This window comes from Centropristis striata, chromosome 24 (assembly GCF_030273125.1).
Source record: "Centropristis striata isolate RG_2023a ecotype Rhode Island chromosome 24, C.striata_1.0, whole genome shotgun sequence".
Classification (NCBI taxonomy): domain Eukaryota; kingdom Metazoa; phylum Chordata; class Actinopteri; order Perciformes; family Serranidae; genus Centropristis; species Centropristis striata.
The window spans coordinates 4628215-4649022 of record NC_081540.1 but is presented as its reverse complement, the minus strand read 5'-3'; the positions used below and the strand labels follow the sequence as shown (position 1 = coordinate 4649022).

The 20808-nt window shown below is 39.8% G+C and overlaps 1 protein-coding gene and 1 long non-coding RNA gene across 2 annotated transcripts in view; both read right to left on the bottom strand.

Moving 5' to 3' along the window:
* The window catches only part of LOC131962825 (uncharacterized), a 250953-nt gene that overhangs the window by 81436 nt on the left and 148709 nt on the right, over nucleotides 1-20808 (bottom strand). The window contains exons 6-7 of the long non-coding RNA XR_009389967.1: nucleotides 8663-8727; nucleotides 3870-3988 (exon numbers count right to left, since the gene is read on the bottom strand). This is a non-coding gene — a long non-coding RNA (uncharacterized LOC131962825). The remainder of the gene's footprint in view (nucleotides 1-3869; nucleotides 3989-8662; nucleotides 8728-20808) is intronic.
* spry2 (sprouty RTK signaling antagonist 2) lies at nucleotides 14373-19908 on the bottom strand. Its single transcript, XM_059327910.1, has 2 exons — nucleotides 19180-19908; nucleotides 14373-16463 (listed from the first exon to the last, which is right to left on the bottom strand). Exon 2 carries the CDS (start codon nucleotides 16413-16415, stop codon nucleotides 15354-15356), a length of 1062 nt encoding a protein of 353 aa, XP_059183893.1. The 5' UTR covers nucleotides 16416-16463; nucleotides 19180-19908; the 3' UTR covers nucleotides 14373-15353.

Sequence of the window (20808 nt, the reverse complement as noted above, 5' to 3'; positions counted from 1 at the left end):
TTGTGGAGCATTATAAAAAAATGCACACGTCATTATACAGACACATACGGTTTGCGGTTGAAAGAAAAAGGCTGCAGTTTCATTGAATTTAGGCTATAAAACCACTGATCTAGGTTTAGGTCAAAATATATAGTAAGGTGTTATAAAATACAGTTTAAACAGGAAATAAATGTACATCAATACTGGAAGTGAAGTAGTTACGAGGACAATGTGACTACTGAAAGTGACATAGTTACATAAAATCATGAGGCATCAAAGTTCAGGGATGTTTAAACCATATTGTTTACGTTTGTTTTCACATGGGGCATGAACCCCGTTCTCCTGGGTCCAGGTTCTCCTGGGTCCAGGTCCAGGGTCTGCATGCCCCCTGGACCTCCCTAGCTGGCTACTTTTCCCCACTACTCTGTGTGCAAGAGGCACCCTGATGGTGTGCCTTGAGATTTTGGCTAGCGCTTTGGTGTAACTTTGGCACAAAACGTTTGAAAACCAAGGAATAAACTACATGACAGTAGTACTGGAGATAAAAATGGTAAAAAGTCTCCACACGGCACTGGTTGTAGAATGCAAACTGGACTTTAATGAACAAGACTTATTAAATGTCTTTTTGGTAACAATATCTACTTTAATTGTGTTAAACTGCCAACAGAAAAGTAGCAAATAGCCAATATAGAATATGATAAATGCATTCTAACTTCAGCTACAGTTTGAGCTGATTGAAGCAAACTAAAAAGTCCGAAGCTTACAAGGGCGTATTATTTTCTCAAGGAATGTGAAAATGTCCCGACTCCCGCTCTTATAAAACACAGAATTCATCACACGAGCGCTCCGGCTCTCTGTGTTGAATGCAGCCAGTGAACCTGCCCACAGGCGTGGACACCTAATAGTCCATCCACCAGCGTTAAATAAGCAAAACTCAAGTAGGCATGATGATTTCATTGGCGGCGCTCTGTGCCGAAAAGGGAAACTTATGTAATCTGACTCGGCACTCGTAATTTCATGCAGATTTTGGTCGACGGTATGCTGTTACTGTTGTGTGTGTTGTGACATGAATTAGCTCCATTGTCACCGAACCAAATGAGATTTTTTGCAGGAATAAGTAGGTGGAAATAAATGCTTGTTTGAAGATGTCAATGAGATTTAAATGATTGCCTGGTTGATTCATTTTTTCGCTGTGTTCCCTCCCTCTTTTGCCATCACTGAACATTTCTCTGAGGGCCCCATTCATCCTCCTCTCCCTGTGTGTCACAGCCAAGGCCTGGCTACAACCATGGGCAGCTCAGTGTGTGTGTGTGTGTGTGTGTGTGTGTGTGTGTGTGAGACAGTGAGTTTTGGTTTGTAAGGGTCTCTTTCTTCAGGGTCATTGAGCGCAGGTGACCACTGGAAGTTGTTTTCCAGAGCTTTTCCAGTGGTGTGTTTGTGTGTGTGTGTGTTCAGCTTAGGGCTGTCTCACCACAGGAACTTCCTCTTTGGGCAAACACACACAAACATACATGCGTACACACTCACCTGCGAACACAAAATTCCAAAAGGACAAGCGCTCCCATGTGTGTTATTCATCCAGTGTTGGTGTCAGCGTGTGTGCAGGAAAATCAATGTTAATGGCAGCGTGTTCACGAGACCTCGGAGACTTTAGTATCGATTCGGACTTTTAGTTTGATAGTATGCGACACAAAGTCGATCCAGTGTGAGTGGTTGAGATATCACAGGAAGAGCATTGCTCTCACTGGTTAGTTTTGTGAAAAATTATACCAACTTTTCATGTCTCGCTATATCTTCTGTGTATTCTGCTCAGTGCAATATTAAAAAGTGCATCTAAAAGCATGCAGTCAGTCATGAGCGCTGCGGCCTTAAATGGTCAAGTTCTTCCCCGTCATGGCAGACGTGCCTCGTTATTTTGATAGGCAAGTTAACTAGCAGGAAAGTGCCACACTTCTGCACCAAATGAGCTGAAGCGAGACTCTGTTTTCTATATTAATCAAGCAGGCATTCCAGGCTGAAGGAATTCTGTTTCTTTTGGCTGTGGGCCAGCTGCAGCGCTACTTCTTAAGACGCCTCGCAGTGAAATGACATGTTAAGTGTGCGGCATGTTTTCTCTAACTTTGGGGTGCCTCCAATGAGGCAATCTCTGTCTAGTGGCCTACAGCGAATCACAGATGGAATGTACGGTGAGTTCTGTAAACACATACGCACACTTACTTTATCAGGACCAAATGCACCTCAGCATCACAAGAGATTCATTATGAAACATGCTGTTCACATTCCAGGTGGCTATCACACATTAGAGACACATTCTCCTCCTTGCTGCTGCTTTTTTTTTTACTTAAAAATAAAAAGAGATATAAACCTTTATCTGAATGTATCAGTAAAAGAACAGCGTCTAAACTTCAAGCCGTTGGTCGACGACTGACTGACATTCATTCTCAACAAGCCTAAAAAATATTGGTTATATACGGTAAGTTATTGAAGATGGCTGTCCCTTTTTATAAGCAACATATCAGATCGTTAAAGTTTGAAATTGGCTCTAACAATTGAAGATTATACATCATTTTTAGAGTGGAAGCTAGTTAGTAAGCATTGATTCCCAATCAAATCAAACTTTGATTCATCAGCAGCTCTCGCACACTCAATTGTTTTGTTTGTCGTTAATTATTAAAAGGATAAGTTTCGCTACCGTGCAGGTGCCCTCAAAACTCACAGAAACTTAACTATAACTTTACAACTCTCGACATTAACAAGTGGTTTCAATCAGGATATAGAATAACAAAGTGAAAAACAGAGTCGCAGAGTCACAAGCTGTGTTTCCATTAAAGAGAATGTGAATTAGTGAGTTTCCATCAGCTGGTTCAGAGCAAATCAACAAAGCTGCAGTAACATACTTTGGTCAGCAGATGACAGTGTAATGTGTTGACAGTCAACAGAGGAGAAGAAGAAGAGAGAAAACAACAACAAAAAGAGAGAAAATGGAGAGAAGTATTCAGGAATTAGACTCAACTTCTGATTGTTCTTTCATGTCAGAGGAAACAGCTGATCAGTCATGGGAGCTAAATCTTCGCTAAGTCAGAAAAAAGAGCTTCGATCTCACGTTAAGCACATTAATAACTATTCTTGAAAAAAGACAAAAATTACCTCAAGCGAGCATAAAAACTGTCATGCACATTTTTCAAAGTTTTAGTGGATTTTGGTGTTTCCATCAAGCTTTTCTTATGACAATCTTCAAAATGTGCAGAGATTTTTGTTGCAGGAAACACAAATGTATTGAGTAATGTATGGAAGCAGAGTAATGGACAGAAGAATGCACAAGTCAAAAAGTATAAAGTAATCTAGTAATGTATGGAGTAACCACATTAGGTATGGCATCATAACTGTAGCCATGTATCTCATAAATATTCTCCAAATGTATTTTGATAGTACTTCCTTAAAAAGCAACATAATTCACCCTGTGACAAGTGGGATCAATGAATTCCTGATATGTGATCAAAAGAAGGGTTTTTCCTGACAGCTTTGGAGCCCTCAGTGTTTAATTTCTTCTTTTTTGCACATCAGCAACCCAACACTGCATGCCCCTGCTGCCTCTAAATATTCTCCATACATCCCGACAGTAAAGCAGCGTGTTCCTCCAAACAGAGGAGCCTTTATCTTGTGAAATATTGCACCTGTGCCCGTTGCAGAGTGCACAGCTTTGGCAGAGAGCCTCTCCCTCTCTTATATGCCTCTCTGTCTTGTCACTGGCTGTTTGGAATCTAAAGGAATCCCAGGTATGCCGACAATCTCTGCAGCCATTGACAAATTTCTGTCTTCAGGCCGGGGGGAGCACACACACATACGTGCTCTCTTGTGCACATTATGGACAAACAGACACATACACACACCTCGGCTCGGCTCGGCTGTCATCATCAACTTGTCAACGTGCCGCACCTGTGAACGGTAACAGGACCCCGCGGCTCGCAGCGCTCTCATAGCTGCCTGACACACTCAAGAGATCAATTTCCTGCAACAGAGAGAACATCGGGAATGGAAAAAGTTTGGATCTCGAGCAAGGAGCACGCTCTAACATGCCTTCACAAGCAAAAAAACTTCTTAATTGGCTTTAATATACTTTTTAAAATTTACATTAGTGCAAATATTCACAACCAGTAGGTCTGAGGCAGGACAGAGGCGTTAGAGTCGTCTCTCTGTAAAACATTTCCTTTGCAACATGTTCATGTACGCACTCTGTGGTTAACACTTTGGAGTTGTCAAAAGCAACAGCATGAAGCCACAGTTCACATACACTGATTGTAACACTGATGCAACACTAAGCTTAGATTTGTCAGTTTCTAGGCATAATGCAACACCTTATCCACCTTTGTCTCTGAAGTGGAATTTATCTACTTTTTTAATCTTCTGATACCAAAATCTTCCCTTTCTGAGGTATTCTTTATCTCACTGGGAAAGTACCTCACTGAGAATAAATATATATTAATACCATGCTCTGGGTGAATACTCCACTCTGATGATCTGATAATGGACACCTCCTCTGGCACTGACCATTACTCAACAGAGTGTCTTGGCCAAATATGAAGCCACAGTCTGTAGTTTTTGATCTCCTGTGTTATTAACCATCTGAGCCCCGGATGTTTTCTTTAAGAGATTGCCAAAAATGTATTGTTTATTGTAGAAACAAAGGCATGATCAGCAAAATTTGAACTTTCTGACAGTCCTTGAACGGATGATAGGTTATGAAAGTTTTCATTAGAAAAAGTGACCAAAATAAAGCTTAAAATTGTGATATTTCTGCCAATTCTTCATTGCCAAAAATAAAGCTTTTGCACTTACAAGATCCTGTTAAAAACATTAAATTCTGCTCCTCAGAGACACTGTGAAAACATGATTGATTCTGCTGAGACCAACGGTCACGTGACAAATATTCACTGAGAATCTGTTTACACAGAGCAGAGAGGAGAGGACAGGAGAGGTTGTTTACACAGAGCTGAGGGGAGAGGAGAGGCTGTATTCCAATTTTTAAAAGATAATTTATCAGATAAATTCAACTTGCTTTTTTCATTTTTTATATTTTATCTCATTGTAACTATGCTATTCTGCACAAAAGACATTTTTTAATTTGTACTAGTTCTGATTGTGCTGATTCCATAGAGCCGCAGGACTTATATATTGAAGAGAATACAAGGACAAGGACAAAGTGAGTAAAATGTAAAATAAACTGGTTAAAGTATGAACTATCCCTATCAATGCTAACCACACAAAATAATTTGCTCCACTCTTCATATCCGCTTCCAGTTTTTGACCAGAATGAACTGTTATATGTATATATATTATTATATATATTACAGTGCTGAAAAACATCAGGTTCTCAACACTCCATAAATGTATGTAAATGTAATATATATATATATATATATATATATATATATATATATATATATATGAGCACCATATCATTGTGTGCTGGAGCTGAAAGCAGTGCGTAGCTCTCCAACATTCTCTGCTGTCAAAACAAAACCATTAAAAAAAAAAGAAATTAGGCTCCGAGTGTGTTTCAGAAATCACTAAAGGCAAAATACAATTAAAACAAACACATGGCTGGAGGTCTCAGATGTATTTCACTATTTCAGCCTTTAATGGTACGCTGCAGTTCAGTTACAGTCCTTTAACCTCCACGACATACCCGCCGCTTCATTAAGTCTGAGCCAGAGAAAGGGGAAATCTGTTTTTAATGGAGCTGAATAGCACACAGGTTGATCATATCTTTCTCTTCCACAGCTTTGTTCCACATGGTCTCACTGTCTGCCCTCACAGCAGCTTTCTGCAGACATATATAGTAATACCTCTTCACTGGCCCACACTCAGTATGCACACTGAGCCCAGGGTCAGCTGAGTGTGTTTGTAATCTGCTCTATCACTTTCTTTCTTTCTTTCTTTAACGGCAGCATCAGTTATGTGTCACAGTAGATTTGACTCCCAAATATCCTAACCCTCCTTCCTTGTGCTGTCATTTGAATAATGTTATCCAGCTCTCAAAGACACTATTCAGGTAGGGTTGCATGATGTCAGTGACATGAATGGGGCACCTGGAAAAAGGGAAGTTGGCTTGCAAATGTGTCCAGATAAGGAAAGAAAAAAATATTCTTATGTAGAAATATATTTGCCTCTCTTATGCTAGAGTGCCACGTGTCAGTAGAAACTTATTTTCAGCCATAAGCTCTCAAACTTTTCACAGCCAACAGATTCATTTTTAGCAGAAACTATCAGCTTTTAGGAGCATTTTGGCAACTTTCAGCTCATTGATTTTGCTTTTTGACTCTCACTGTTCTCAGAAGTGTCAGGTATTTCCCTCCAGCACTGGTGGAGGCCAAAACAGAGCTAAAAGGAGAGTGGATTGGACTCGGAGAGAATAGGAGAATAATAACAAATATAACTTAGGGAGGTCTCTCACAATCCTTAAGCTAACTAGCTGCATATTTATCATCATAAAAAATACCATTATAGTTTACTGAGGGTCACGTGGTTTCTCATGCAACTCTATGCATGCATCCCAGATTTGTGAATAATATGGTGACCTTGAGATATGACGTTCTAAGTGTTAAACATTGCCTCTCCTTTCTTCAGAAAGGAGGACAGATTGACTGTTTAATTCTACATGTGCAATATTAATGCTTATGTTGTCAATTCTCACTTATCTCATTCATTTATCTGATTGTGTAATTCTTAATTTACTTCATTTATTTTATTGTACTTTTGGAGCAACCTGTGCACAAGAATTTCCCCTGGGATAAATGCAGTTTTGTCTTATCTTATCTAATATAGATGTATTTATTTAGCATCATAATAGGAACAGGTAAATTAACCGGAAGTCCACAGCTTGCTCCTAAAAGTTGAGAATGTTTTTAACTTTTATTTCCATGTTAAAATCTCTGTAAAGATGCAACCTGTAGCACCAAAGAGGAAGGACACGTGCTGTTGCTGTTCTCTACAGTTGCTCCGTATCTGTTGGATGTGTTTGTTTGTTGTCCATATCAACCGAACCGGCTGAGCCATATGAACGCTAAATGCCTGCTATTTTCTTCATAGAACTTACTATATAATTCAAAGTCTGTTGGTGATTACACACATGCATCTACATGTGCATGCACCCTCCCTAAACACACACACACACACACACACACACACACACATAATTGCCACCATCACACACATACACACACTAAAAGCGATGTGGTATAGTGAGCTGTCAGACCGCACTAATTCCTCTTTTTATGTGTGTCTGTCCTACTGTGTAGCACAGGGATCAGGATTGCCTTTCAGGATAACAACTGAAGCTCTAAGCTCTTAGTGTGTGTGTGCGTATCTGGGTGAACAACAATTGGCCGCTAAGCTGTAAAGAGCCTTGCAGCCACGGTGTCGCCAACAAATATCCACTGGCTGTCAGCAACGGACCGACTGTGTGTGTGTGTGTGTACGCGTGCAGATGAGCCAACTTCCTGTGGTGGATTGAAGTTAAGTGCTGCTATTAGACTTAGGCCTCCAGTCGGGCTTCATTGTCTGGGCGAAAGACTCGATTATGCTGACAGAAACACACACGTGTGCAAGAATATACATGCATATATGATCATCGGCTCTCACGCATGTCTACAGGTCCAGTTTTTAAACTTTTTCGACATGTGCAAAGACGTTTCTGCAGCCTTTTATGCTGCACACACCCTCCGTCTCTTCACACTCACTAAACTTTTATGACAGATACACTCTCTAGTGTCTCTTGCTCCTTGTATTTGCTCTCTTTGCCTCCCTGGCTGCTGTAATCTTCCTCCTCAAGGCATAACAGTAGTTCAGCTGTCACTGAGATAGAATTGGGGTTGCATAAGATTTTTTACTGCAGGCGTGCCCCGTAATTCACCTTGCAAAGCTGTGCGCTCTCCCCAAGCTGCAGAGGTGAACGTGTCTCCTCGCTGCTTTATAAAAAAGAAAATATGAAACTTCAAAAATATAAAAAGAGCCGTTTTGGACACTTTTGCACTTTGGTCACGAAAAGTTTATCTCAGCAGCAGTGTCAGGTGTCAGTCACTGTATATTCTGGAATAAAACCAGTGTTGTCTGTCTGTAATTCGACTGATAGTGAGAGTAGCAGAGGACAGACTCGATGGAAAGTAAAACCACAGTCAGGTGGGGGGATGCGCTTCAGCTTCAAGCTCAAGATGTGCGCCTCTCTCGCCGCCCACGTCGGAAAACCAGAAAGAAAAGTTCAGCTTCTGAGAAAACGTTTTCACGGTTAGAGAAAAAGAAAGGTGTGTTTTTTTTCTGTTACACCAACTCTCTGTACGGCCATGTCAAGGTGTCACCTGGCTTTACTACAACAAGCTGCAACCAATATGAGTGATTAGAAAAACTTGTGATATTTGAATTTAATCTTTTAAACGTTGTCAGATGTTGTGGGCCACATCTCTGCAGAAACACTGCAACGAAGCTGTGAAGATTCACCTTCTGTGTTTGGAGAACAAAGGTTGTAGCTCAAAGAAAGTGTGTGCTGTCGTCACTGTCGAACATGATAAACCACAGTGACAAAGTCCAGCAGCTTTCAGGAAGATGATTTACCACCAAAGAGAAAAGAACATTCACTTTGATGATTGTTCTACGAAAAAAAGAAAAAAAAGAAGCTTGTTTCACTCACCGAGTACAGAAGACAGCTGCTGCTGTACGCATCTCTGCCTTCATCATGACATCATCATCATCATTCTGGGTAAAGAAAGAAAAAGTATAATTTAACTTCAGCAAACATTACAGGGGAAAGTCCTGGATTGTGTATTATCAACACAATGTATTTGAAGTATCAAAAGTAAAAGTACTCATCATGCAGAATGGCCCTTTCACAGTTACTTATGACTATAAATCAATATATTATTCTGTTTTGCATGCATCATTTCACATAAGCATATATTTTTCTTTCAAGGCTGTCAGCTGATTTAAATAAATACATAATTAATTGCACAATTTGCCCTAATTGGTTGCTTGTAGTAATGGGTATTTGTCTGTAAAATGGGTACCCAAAGATCCCTTTTTTTCATTTACATCTCTTTTTAAAGTCATTTCATACAGCCCTGTACATGTATTTTGTGTTCCTTTTTTTTTGTGACATATTTTAAATAGTTAGTATGGATGGCATTAGTTTCCTCATGTGAAATATAATATGTGTCTGTGTGGTGAGGCAAAACATAAAATGTTTCCCCATAAAGACAGTAGAGTAGAAGTATAAAGTAGCATAATGGGAAACATTAAAGTGAAGTACAAGTATGTCACAACAAAAACAAGTACATGAGTAAATACTTCCACCACTGACTACGTCTGCATGTCTCTTATGAGCTGCAGAAAGTGTTCAGAGTGCATCGTACTAACACTGGAATTATCCTCATTTTTATATATAATTACAATGATACTGCAGCTATTCTGCACATTTTGCCATTTTTCTAAATCGTATAAAACTGCAAACTTATTACATTTAAGAATTCACACTCCCTTTGCTCTGTCACTGCAGGAAAATAACATTCCTGCACCTTTCCTGAGGTCAAATTTAAACATTTTTCAAGCACTTTCAAGGAGCATTTTCAAGCTTTTCCAGCACCGAACAGCTGTGGTAAATGACATATTCATACAAAGTACAGGCAATTATTTAACTTCTTCATCACAATAAATTACATGTTAATGTGCTATAAAAATGAAAACACAACAAAGTTTCATGTTTCAAAATGAAATGTGTCACCTGTTTGATAGTATACTTGGTTTCCTTTATAACCTAAATTCCAAGCAGTTTCAAGCACTTTTCAGGCCTTGAAAAGAGGAAACTGTGTTCTAAAAGTTAAGTTAGTCTTAAAGCTATTACTTGCAAACATACTTATTGATAGTATTTTTTCCTAGTATAGTTGGATATTTTCAAATTTACACAACTTTTCACTATATTATAATCTATATTTCCTCAAAGAGTTTCAAACCCTGTAAATAAAACGTTTTGACTCTTGGTAAATACAATCTAAAGCAAATAATGCACAAATACAAAACAAAACACCAAGAGTGCAAATACTTTTGCTCAATTTTAAAGTTATTTCATGCAAAACACATATATTTAGTTGGATATTTCCATATTTACACAACTTTTTACTCTGTTATAGAACTATATTTCTTCGAAGAGTTAAAAAAATACACTTTTAGACTGAAGTTTTACATTTACACCAACAAGCTCAGAAATGATGATGCATTTTAACCATTTAACAACCAATCAGTGCAGGAGGCAGTAAGACCATCATGTATTTGGAGCCACAGAACAACAATGCAGGTATTTTATTTCTTTATAATCATATTTCTAAGAGTTGTAGTGGTTCACAGGGTGGCGCATATACCCCACACCGCCCTGCACTTCCTCTCCTCTCCCCTCTCTCTCTCCCTCTCCCTCTCTCTCTCTCACAGGGCTGTTTGATTGCTTAAGCCTGGCCGTCAGACAGACAGACAATGCGTCCATGAAGAATAGCCTCGCTTCCTTCCTGTCTTCCTGTGCTGCGTTCTGCCTTGGTGAGCAGGGTGAATAGGCCGCTCTGCCCAACAGCCGCCATGAGCCGCAGGGGCCACGGCGGCTAAAACCAACAAAGAGAGCCGTTCTGGGGCCTTTTTTTTTTCCAATTCACATCACCTCCTCCTCCTCCTGCTTCTCTCTGCTGCCAAATCACTGGGACTGCCTGGTGGATAAACACTCTCTCTCCATGTATCTTGTTTTTAGCCTTTTGTGCACAAACTCACTTTTTTTTGTCAGAATATCAGTTTTTTAAATGTATTTTCTACACTCATTTTAACTTTTTTTTGTATGTTATTTCACTAGTAGATTCACAAAAAGTAGTTCAATGCACTACACTGATTTTAAACTCAATATTTCCAATAGAACACAATGTCTTGATGTAAGGTTTGTGCAAGTTTTTCAGATAATATTCAAACACTTTTATAGTACCTATATCATATATTCCCTGACTCTCAGCACCCTAATAACAACATCTAAACTGTTACTATGAATGCAATTGCAAAAAATAAAGCTGGCACAATTCATTTATACCCACAATAGCCAATGCATATTGATACTTTTGTGTCCGGTGTCACACTGAGACGGCCCTGCCCAAAAAGTGAACATCACTTTACAATATTTGCCAAAAGAGGTGTACAGCGAGTTGGCAAGAAACATTTAGGATCCAAAGAAGCACAGAGGAACTGAAATGACCCATGAAAAAAAAAAAAAGGTTCCTTCTTCTCTACAAAATGACTTTCAGAAATGTTTTGATTAAAGTTTGTCACTGGGAACTTTCTCACGGCTGAGATACAGACATGAAAAAGAGAAGTGGGAAACACTGTTTTAGATGTTATCCTACGATGAATTATCACAAAATTTGCAGCTCCATTCATATGATATCCTATGAAATTTGACATGTGACTGTCACTTTTTTAATATGTCATGATCCCTGTTTTAAACACCATGATGGCTGTTTCAAACAGGTTGTTAAAGTTGTTAAACGATGAAGTTCAGGCACCACAAATGCTTATGATGAGGCACTAAAACCACCAAAAGAACAGGGTTAGACTTAAAAACCAATTCCTGCAGAAGTGTTTCCAAAAATATTTCCCTTACCGGTTGCAGGAGATCAACAGGTCCTCATACATGACAAAACCATTCCACATGGTGAGGCCGAAAAATGAAAGTTAAATTGCTTTTGCTTTCACACTAACGTCACTTCTGCTTCATGAAATGAATTTGAAAGATATATTTATATGAAAGATAGTTAAAATAGTCGAACAAATTTAGGTAACTATCAGCAATGAGATTGTTAGGGTGACATAAAAATGTGATGCATGTAAGTTTGGTTCCGTTACTTTAAATAATATAATTTACTTTTATTTTTACAACAACGCCAGTCTCAGTCTCAGTCTCAGTCCAACTACCTCCTTTTGATTATTTATACTTTGTTTCCTCGCTTCATAAAGATAGATTGTATAAGCTGCAGTACAAACAGGTTTTATTTTGGGGGCAGGACAGTATCCTTCAAAACCAAAATGTGAGATATGTGGCTATTAACATTAAGTTGCATTGTGAGGGGATATAAAGTTTTAGTGCATTATTTTTCATAAGACGAAATGAGACTGTTCCAGAGAATAGTCTGAGATGCCACACCAGAATATGTTGCAAATCAAGCATTTTTTCAAAATTATTCTCAAAATGTGACCTTGAAAGGTTCAAATTAATCATTTATTGAGCTTTAAAAACTGTTGACACTGATAAAACACTGTTCTAAATATAACGGGGTCAGAGTTTTAAGTGTTTTTTATCATTGGTACAAGGAAAATTATGCCTCATTTTGCTTTATAACTGCATGTCCCAACAGATATTTTTTCTCCAGCACATCCAACTGATTGCCCTCCCCACCCCCCCAACAAGACAAGCACCTCCCTATGGGAATACCAAGTAGGAGCAGGTAGCTGAGAGGAGCGTTGGGGAGCCAAAATGACCCCCCGACTATTGAAAACAGGATGAATGCATGCCGGGCTGAATACGGGGGTAAACTGTTAGGTCTTTGTCATTCAAAGTGATGCTTTTAACCCTTTACGGTCCCTCTTCCTAACAACCCACCCCCCTCCTCCTCGACACCCACCCCTTCCCTCTTCATTCACAGCTGAGACAATGGAGGGAGAGAGGAGGCCTGCGACTGGAAAGATAAAGACTAAACACAAAATCAACTCTCTCTTTTCTGTCCCTAATGGGATTCAGCCCGTTATGTTTCCATCTCCTTCAGAGACGCTGCTGTAAAATAGGTGAAAGTTGATAATTATGTAAAGCAAACCCCCCTCAGTCAAAGGCTGGGGATGAATAACAAACAAGTGAGCGCAGGTTGGGCCTCGGAGTGTCAATCACGGCTCTGAATGCATACCGTGCCGCAAACACGTCCGTATGCTGTCAACAAGTGTCAGGGGCTTATGTTTCAGGCTTATGTTTCGCCTGCAGGGACATTCAAAACCAAGGAATTCCTGAACAAACCTTTGATAGAGGAAAAAAAGGAGCCTAGTATCTGCAGGATCCCGAGGAACGTGTATGAAATGAACTTGAAGCCAGGCCAGAGTGTAATAGTAGGCTTACATAAATGCAAAAAAAAAACAAAAAAACAGGTGGGGTGCTTGATTTATAAGATAAAAAAGAAGTGATGGGACCCGATTTTAAAGGTAAATCACTTTCAAGAGTGTGTGCAAACAGATGTGCACAGGAACACATTCCTGTACACAGCTTAACAGAGCCAGATGTTGCTCTGCAGAGGGCCCAAGGTGAGCATTAATGTGTCGTGGAGAGACTGTGTTGCTGATGATAGCTCCACTCGAGATGTCCGTGCAAAGGTTCAATTAAAAAATGTTGAAAACTGTGCTTAAGTCGGGCTTAAAGGATCTGTGGAAGTCTCAAGAAAAAAAATGTTCAGATAGAAAAACATTAGTCATATAATTTTCTCCATTGCCTGAATTTGACTTAAGGGAACACTTCACCTTTTGATTATCAGTTACCCACCTTGTTATCTTGAAGAAAACTTGTTTTTCTCACATGCTTCCACAGTAAACAAGGAATCTAGATCCTTTATGAAGAGCAGTAAATGTGTGCAGCAAAACTATATTAAAACATGTTTATAAACTCTTAAAAAACCCAAACAAATCACATTCTCACTACATCCCAAACATGCATTTTTGCTATTTATACCACCTCTCTCATGCTAGTCAAAGCAAGTTGTGTGAGAGTTTGAAAATTCATGTTTTGATGTAGTTTTTCTTTGTTGGAGGCATGCAAGAAAAAACAAACACCTTTTTCAAGAATGCAAGGTGGCATGGGGTGAATAATTCATGTAGAAATGATCATTTTGAAGGTGAAAAAGCATGTTTGAGCCAATTTACACCATTTATCATACAGAGAACCTGTAAAAAACAGGCATATCATCACACTTTCTGATAGTCCTTGAATGCATCATGTGTGACAAACTTTTATGTCAGAAAAAGTGACCAAATAGAAGCTATATAAAGCATATGCAGCCCCTGTTCATTCATCTTTTTTTTGTTTTACAATATTGGTAGAACTTGTGGACACTGGGATATGTTGTATATACTGTATATTCCACCTTAAATACCAAAATAAAGTGTTAAATTTGTGCATTTTCTTTTTGCATGATTTATGACAAAACTGTGTTAAACTGCACATGAGACATGTTTGAGTTCTTCCTGCTTGCAGTCTTTGTGATGTTCTGCAGGATTTATATTATAACCAGTGAGTTCAATGTGACAGGAGCAAAGTACACCAGACAAAGCAGAAATAACAACAGGAAAAATACTCTTTCAGACTTCAAGGTTGTTTAATTTCAAACGTTAATATATTTGTCTTCTAATTCATAGTGAACTATTCATCCAGCGTTGACACTCCTACAGGTCACCTCGGTGCCCGCCGCGCCCACACAGCGGCCCCCAGCAGAGGTGACACGTTAACCATGCTTTCTCAAAATAAATATTTTTCATTATAAAATAATAAACCTTCAAATAAATATATATTTTTTAACTTTACACTAAGCAATGTCGGAATTAGAAAATAAATTTTTCATATAAGGTCACTGTACAATTTACAAGTAGAAGGGATAAGATTTTCCTTTGTAAAATTACATAAAATGATTGATATACATTCCAGTGAATGTACAAACATCGTATGAATGAAGTTTACTGATTCATAGAAATGTGGATTCATCAAGGTGCCTCTGGTATGGCAGAAAACTTTCACAGTTGAAGTATTATTATATGTACAAAAATAAAACATCTGTCAAACTCATTTTCTAATGTACATACCCTTTGCATTGACTACTTTACATACAGTTAGTAATAAGAGTCTGTTCTTAGCATATAAGTTGTATTAAATGTTAAAAAAAAAGGCTATCCATTTGGACTCTCATAGCAACAACACGATATCTGGGCACTTGAGTGAAGAATTTTTCAGGACAAACAGTAGTTGAATACGTCTTCATACCTTTTAACATGTGGAGCGCTTGTTTTGGTTTTTACCTTTCAAGTGAAACTCATAATGCGAGGGTGAGTGAATGCACCTCCAGTGCCTCTTGGAGCAACATTTAGCCTCAGATGTTGACATTTGAAGGCAGAATGTGAGTGTGTGTCTGCCCAGATGTGGCAAGCATGAAGATCTAGATGGAAAACACAGAAACTCAAGCATCATTAGCTCTCTAATCAAACCGTTCAACTACACGACTACAGGGCAGCTATCAGTTCAGTCACCATGTCCGTCTCTCTGCATCCTGACGCCACCTCGTCTACGTGGGCTTGCAGACCGCCTCACAGTGGATCGGGTTTGTGTTCTTGCACCGACAGCCGGGTCGATTGACTCGGTCATAGCAGCTCTGGCACACAGCGACACATCCTTTAGCGGGGAGGTAGCAGAGGAGGCAGGGGAAGAGCAGGGAGAGGAGCGACACGCTGGTCCAGCGCACGCAGCAGCGCGACTGCGTGCAGGAGAAAGGCCTTTCGGCGCACGTGTCCTCGTCGTCGCTGGAGCAGTGGTAGAAGAGCCCCTTGACGCAGCACACGCACGTCCCGTACTCCACCGCGTTCTGCACAGAGCACACGCAGCGCCGGCCGCACATCCAGCAGGAAGGAAGCACCCGCGGGCGGCTGCACTCCTGGCAGCGGCAGCGACCACAGTCCTCACACTTGTTGCTGTGGATACCTAGATCTTTACAGCCTCCGCTGCCCGGCACGGCCGTCAACGCCCTGGACTCGGCGTTCAGGGGTTTCAGCTCCTCTGAGTTGAGCTCTGCACGTTTGGGCTGCGTTCTGATTATCTGGTTGCTGCCTGGCGGGCTGCTGAGGAGCCTCTGGCCTGAAGAAGTGCTCTCCACGCTGGTCCTGATGCTGCTCTGGGAGTCCTCCGCGCTGGAGGAGCGCAGCACGCCCTCCCTGGAGGAGATGCCAGTGTTTGTGTTTCCATGCTGAGTCAATGAATGCAGGTTTCGGAGATTATTGGGCCCCTCTTCCCGTGTCTCCTGCTGCCCACTGGTCCTTGAACCTGGTGACGTAGCCAAGTCACTCTTCTGCTGCCTCTGCTGAGAGGCTGGAGACCTCTGGGTGACCGTGGGCCCGTCTGTGTACTCATTACTGCAGCCAGATATCCTGATCTGATCCAGAGATAGCACTACTGCATTGAGAGCCAGCTGCCCGTTGCTCAGCCCAGGATCTGGCGGGCCCTCGTGGGTTTGTGGAGGCCGTGGTAGCGGTCTCCTTTCGTCATGCGGCGTGCCCGGCGAGCCGGTCAATGGCGTTGACCGCCCGTCTCGTCCTCCTCCCCCATCGCTGTCGTTCTGACTTGTGGAATCCATCTCGGGACTGAAGGGTCACTGTGGCTGGCATGGGACACATCTGAAGTCCTGCAACAGAAAGACAGTTTATATCAGCCTGCCATGCAAATCATGCCATGCAAATCATAACTGCACCAGTACGGAAATAAGGCTGCACAAACACAGCAGTGTAGCAGGGAGAGATGTGGGATTACGTAGTTGAATTAATGTTTGGAGACAGGACTAAGGTGGAGGGGTTTTGTGTCTGTGGCAACTATAACAAGAAAAGTTTGATAACTCAGAGCGAACACTGGTCGCAGATCCAGGCGTCAACTTTACTAAACTTAGATGCTTCATGTGTAAACTTCCTGTTTCCCCCGACCAATGACCTGACCAAGAAAGTCAGACAATTTGCTTGGAAATTGAGACAGAAATAACAGAGAAAAGATGATTAATCAATGACTTCATCGACTGAGTTTATCTACAGGGAACTCTTTTAGCTTCAGACATCAACCAGGAACTGAAGCGTCCTCGCTTCGTGTCCGCTCGGGACCTTTGTGTCATCTCCCTCACTTCCTGTCGTCTCTACATTGTTGCAACAAGAGCTTGAACTTTTCAAATAAGATTTTTAAAAAAATATACCTGCAACAATTTTGATAACAGACTGACTCCAATATTTAATGGCTTAACTTAAATCAATATATGCTGGTTTATTTTGGTCTTTTATGATGTAAAACTGTTTATCTTTAGGTTTTGGCTGTTGGGGAATGAAATATGTGCACTTAGGCTTTAGGGCATTTTTATGGACCATACCATAAATCAAGAAAATTATCCGAATTGAGTGACAGTAACTTAATGTTTGAACCATTTTAACAAAGACAGTGTCAAACACTGGCTGGTTCAAGCTTCTTAAATATGAAATTTTGATGCTTTTCTTTATCATACATGACAATAATTTACCAGTAGTTCAAACTCTGAACAATATTCAGACAAAAGAATAACATCTGAATTATTTATGGACACTACGGCTGCATCATATTCACTGATTAGTTTATGAATTCGTAAGTTTCTTTAGTCGATTAGTCTTTTTGTTGTCGTCTTTACACGCTGAATGATTTATATATAATAAACGTATGCGCACATATCTAGTAAACACAAGGTTTAAATTGATTCCTTGCATTATTCTTGTTGTGAAACTAAATTTTACAGATTAACGGATTAAAATAATTTACTGATGAGTTGATATAATTGTTAGTTGACTTATAATTTATCGATTTAAGGACAGATCTCCCTAACTTTTAATTTAATTACAATATGACAACAGGCAAATATGTATTTATAATTTCTACACTAAATATATTTGTCTAATAGATTATCTATCAGGATCTATATCTGCATTCTCACTGAGAGAATGTTTGTAATGTTGGTAATAGTTCAGTTTTTGTTAAGTTGGGTACTTTACTATAGACCTATCTGGGCCAAACAGACAGGGAAAGTTACAGCTACGTGTAATTGAGAGTCAAAGAGGCAGAACTAGGGAATTAAACGGTATTTTAATAAACTTTGGACAGCCATCTGTTGATTTTAAGCCTCTATCCTCCAGTCTCCAGACACTCACAGGCCCAGATGAGCTCAACAAATTATCATATGGGGAGACGGAGTATTAGCTAAATGCAGATTGGCAGGGCAATATGCTAACATATTCAAATGCACAGCCTTGTTTTCGCCAACATATCACAGCAGAGCAAAGAGACTGACAGTAGTGGCCTTAATTCTCCTTCCTTGTGGTAATTAGCTTTCAAATGCCATTTTTGTGGGGTGTGAGGTTCCCCCTTTCAATGACAATACAGGAAGGGCTTTTGTTTGTTGCATGACAAATGGCCTGCAGCAACCCTTCCCCATTCTGCTGCATTTTACATTGTGGCACTCTTGAAAAGAAGATGAGTGAAAAGATAAAAAGTTTGGAGCATGAAAGAGTCCATGTAAAGTGAGAGTGATGTGTTCAAGGGTGGTGGTGGTGGGAGTGAAGCACGGCTCTCTGTGAGCATGCATGAGGGTTCTTTAGGATTTATGAGCCCTTTTTGCTCCAAATGAAGGGCTTGCAGGCACACTCAAATTTTAACCTGATAGGGGGGGACGTGCGGCCCCTCATCCACTTACAGGGCCTGTGTGCAGGACATGTTGGCCACAGTGGGAGGGTGAAGTGTGGGGGCTGACGGAAGTAAACTGCAGCAAACTGATGCCATCAGCTATTAAAAATGACAGGATGGAGATACTGGTGTGCCGAGTTAAATATAGAAATAAAATGAGTCATAATGACTGTGATGCACATCTAACAGGCAGTGATTTCAACTGTGTGCAGCAGTTTAATATTGCAAATAAAGTGCAATAAGTGCAGAAGATTATTATTATTATTATCATCATCATGCAGGTTTAGGAGATTTGTTGTTTGCATTGCAGGGAAGAAACAGGACATGAGTTCACATATGAGCTCACACATGTGGCAACTTGGACCGTTTCCTAATGAAGCTGACAGCAGCAGTGGGAAGAAAAATGTAACTAGACATAAAACTCAGCCAAAAGATAACTAATGTAAGAGTTCTAGCCACAGACAAGACGCTGAAAAGCTGTCAAAAGTCAGACAGCCCCTTCTGGTAAAAGCCTAACATTATATGTAAAGTAAGAGGACTGTAAAAGAGACTACAAACACAAGCTTAGAACTACAAAACTAACTTTCTGAAGCATGTTTATAAGCAGACTAGAGCCAAGAAACGGCTGTTTGTGTTCCACAGGAGACTCCACTTACCGTGCTTTCGACACTTTAGCCCCCGTTTAGGTGAAATAAATCCAATTTGAGAGAAAGTTTATTCCGTGCATCAACAAATCAGTCTGGGAAGCCGTCGGTAAAATCCATTGAGAAAGTTTCCAGCCGGAGCGCATTTTCATTAAATGCGCCGTTAAGACGTAAATCCCATGTTTTGCGCAAGAGCACGAGGCGTTAAAAAACAGGCGAAAACTTCAATCATTGACCGCCGCAGAGGAAACTTCTCCACTTGTTTTACTGCAGGAGAAGAAGAAAAATAAGGAGCGACAAAACTCCACGACTACTACTTTTTATTCGCTGTGTTTTATCCGCACGGTTCTGCAACTACTTTTTCTCGTGTGTGAGTGTGTGTGTTTTTTTTTTTTTTTTTTTTGCTCTTTCCGGAGAGGAGGTCGGGATTTGGGCTGTAAATGGCGTCAAGCTGAAGGGGAACAGAGCGCTTGTTGTTGCAGCGGATATCTCGCATCCGGTGCTCAGCCATTGGCTGGCTGAGAGCAGCCATTCACACCCAGTCTTATCAATGCTCCTGCAGCCAAACAGTGGTCAGCTGCTGCCCTGCTGCAGCACACCTCCTCTTATCGCTGCTGACCCACTTTCTACAGCACCGCTCCACATGGAGACAGCTGGACGGGCTCTCCTTCTGCAGGGAGCAACTCTGATTTACTGCTTCTACTTTAAAACTGCAAGATTACTTCTTATGTGCAACTAGGACACGTTATATTATTATTTATTCATATTTTGTCACTTATCAGACTGTGGTTTTGTATCTATCTTATCTTATCTTATCTTATCTTATCTTATCTTATCTTATCTTATCTCATCTTATCTTCTATCACTTCCATCAAACTAATGTGTTGCAGTAGTTCATGATAGTGGGGTAGTTCAAGTTCCACGTAGTTTGCAAATAATAATAATTTACGATTACAAGTTAAAAAACGAAAAAGCAATGCATTATATGGAAAAGTATAACAAGTAATCATGAAATCTAAGTTTATTGAGAGAAAAGTTAATTTAGGTGTAGTTCAAGTTCTAAGTAGTTTGCAAATAATAATTTACGATAAGTTAAAAAACTAATAAGCAATGCATTATATCTGCCTTTTGAAATGTCACTTTTATGGAGAATATAACAAATGATAATAAAATATCATAAGTTTGAGAGAAAAGTTCATTTGGGTGTAGTTCAAGTTCTACATAGTTTGCAAATAATAATAATTTACGATAAGTTAAAAAATTCATAAGCAACACAACATAATATAGTAATAATAAAATATACGTTTATTGAGAGCAAAGTTAATTTAGGTGTTTTCTTTTTTAATTTATAAAATGTTTTATTTTTATGTTAAATTGTGAGCCATTATCGTAGTTACTACTAATAAAAAAGAAAAAAAAAAATCACAAAACTTCATAGCTGTAACTGGTGTGTTCTCCCACCTCATGATCACAGATAAAAATAATAAGATACTACTACTAAAGCAAAAACAAAAGAAAAAAATAGTACAATACAAATGAATTAAATATGTTTGGTTTAGAGATTTTCTTAAGGTTTATTAAAATAATATTAAGATCTGTATGTTCTGACTAAAATATCTGTGGTTGAGGTACTTTATTTTA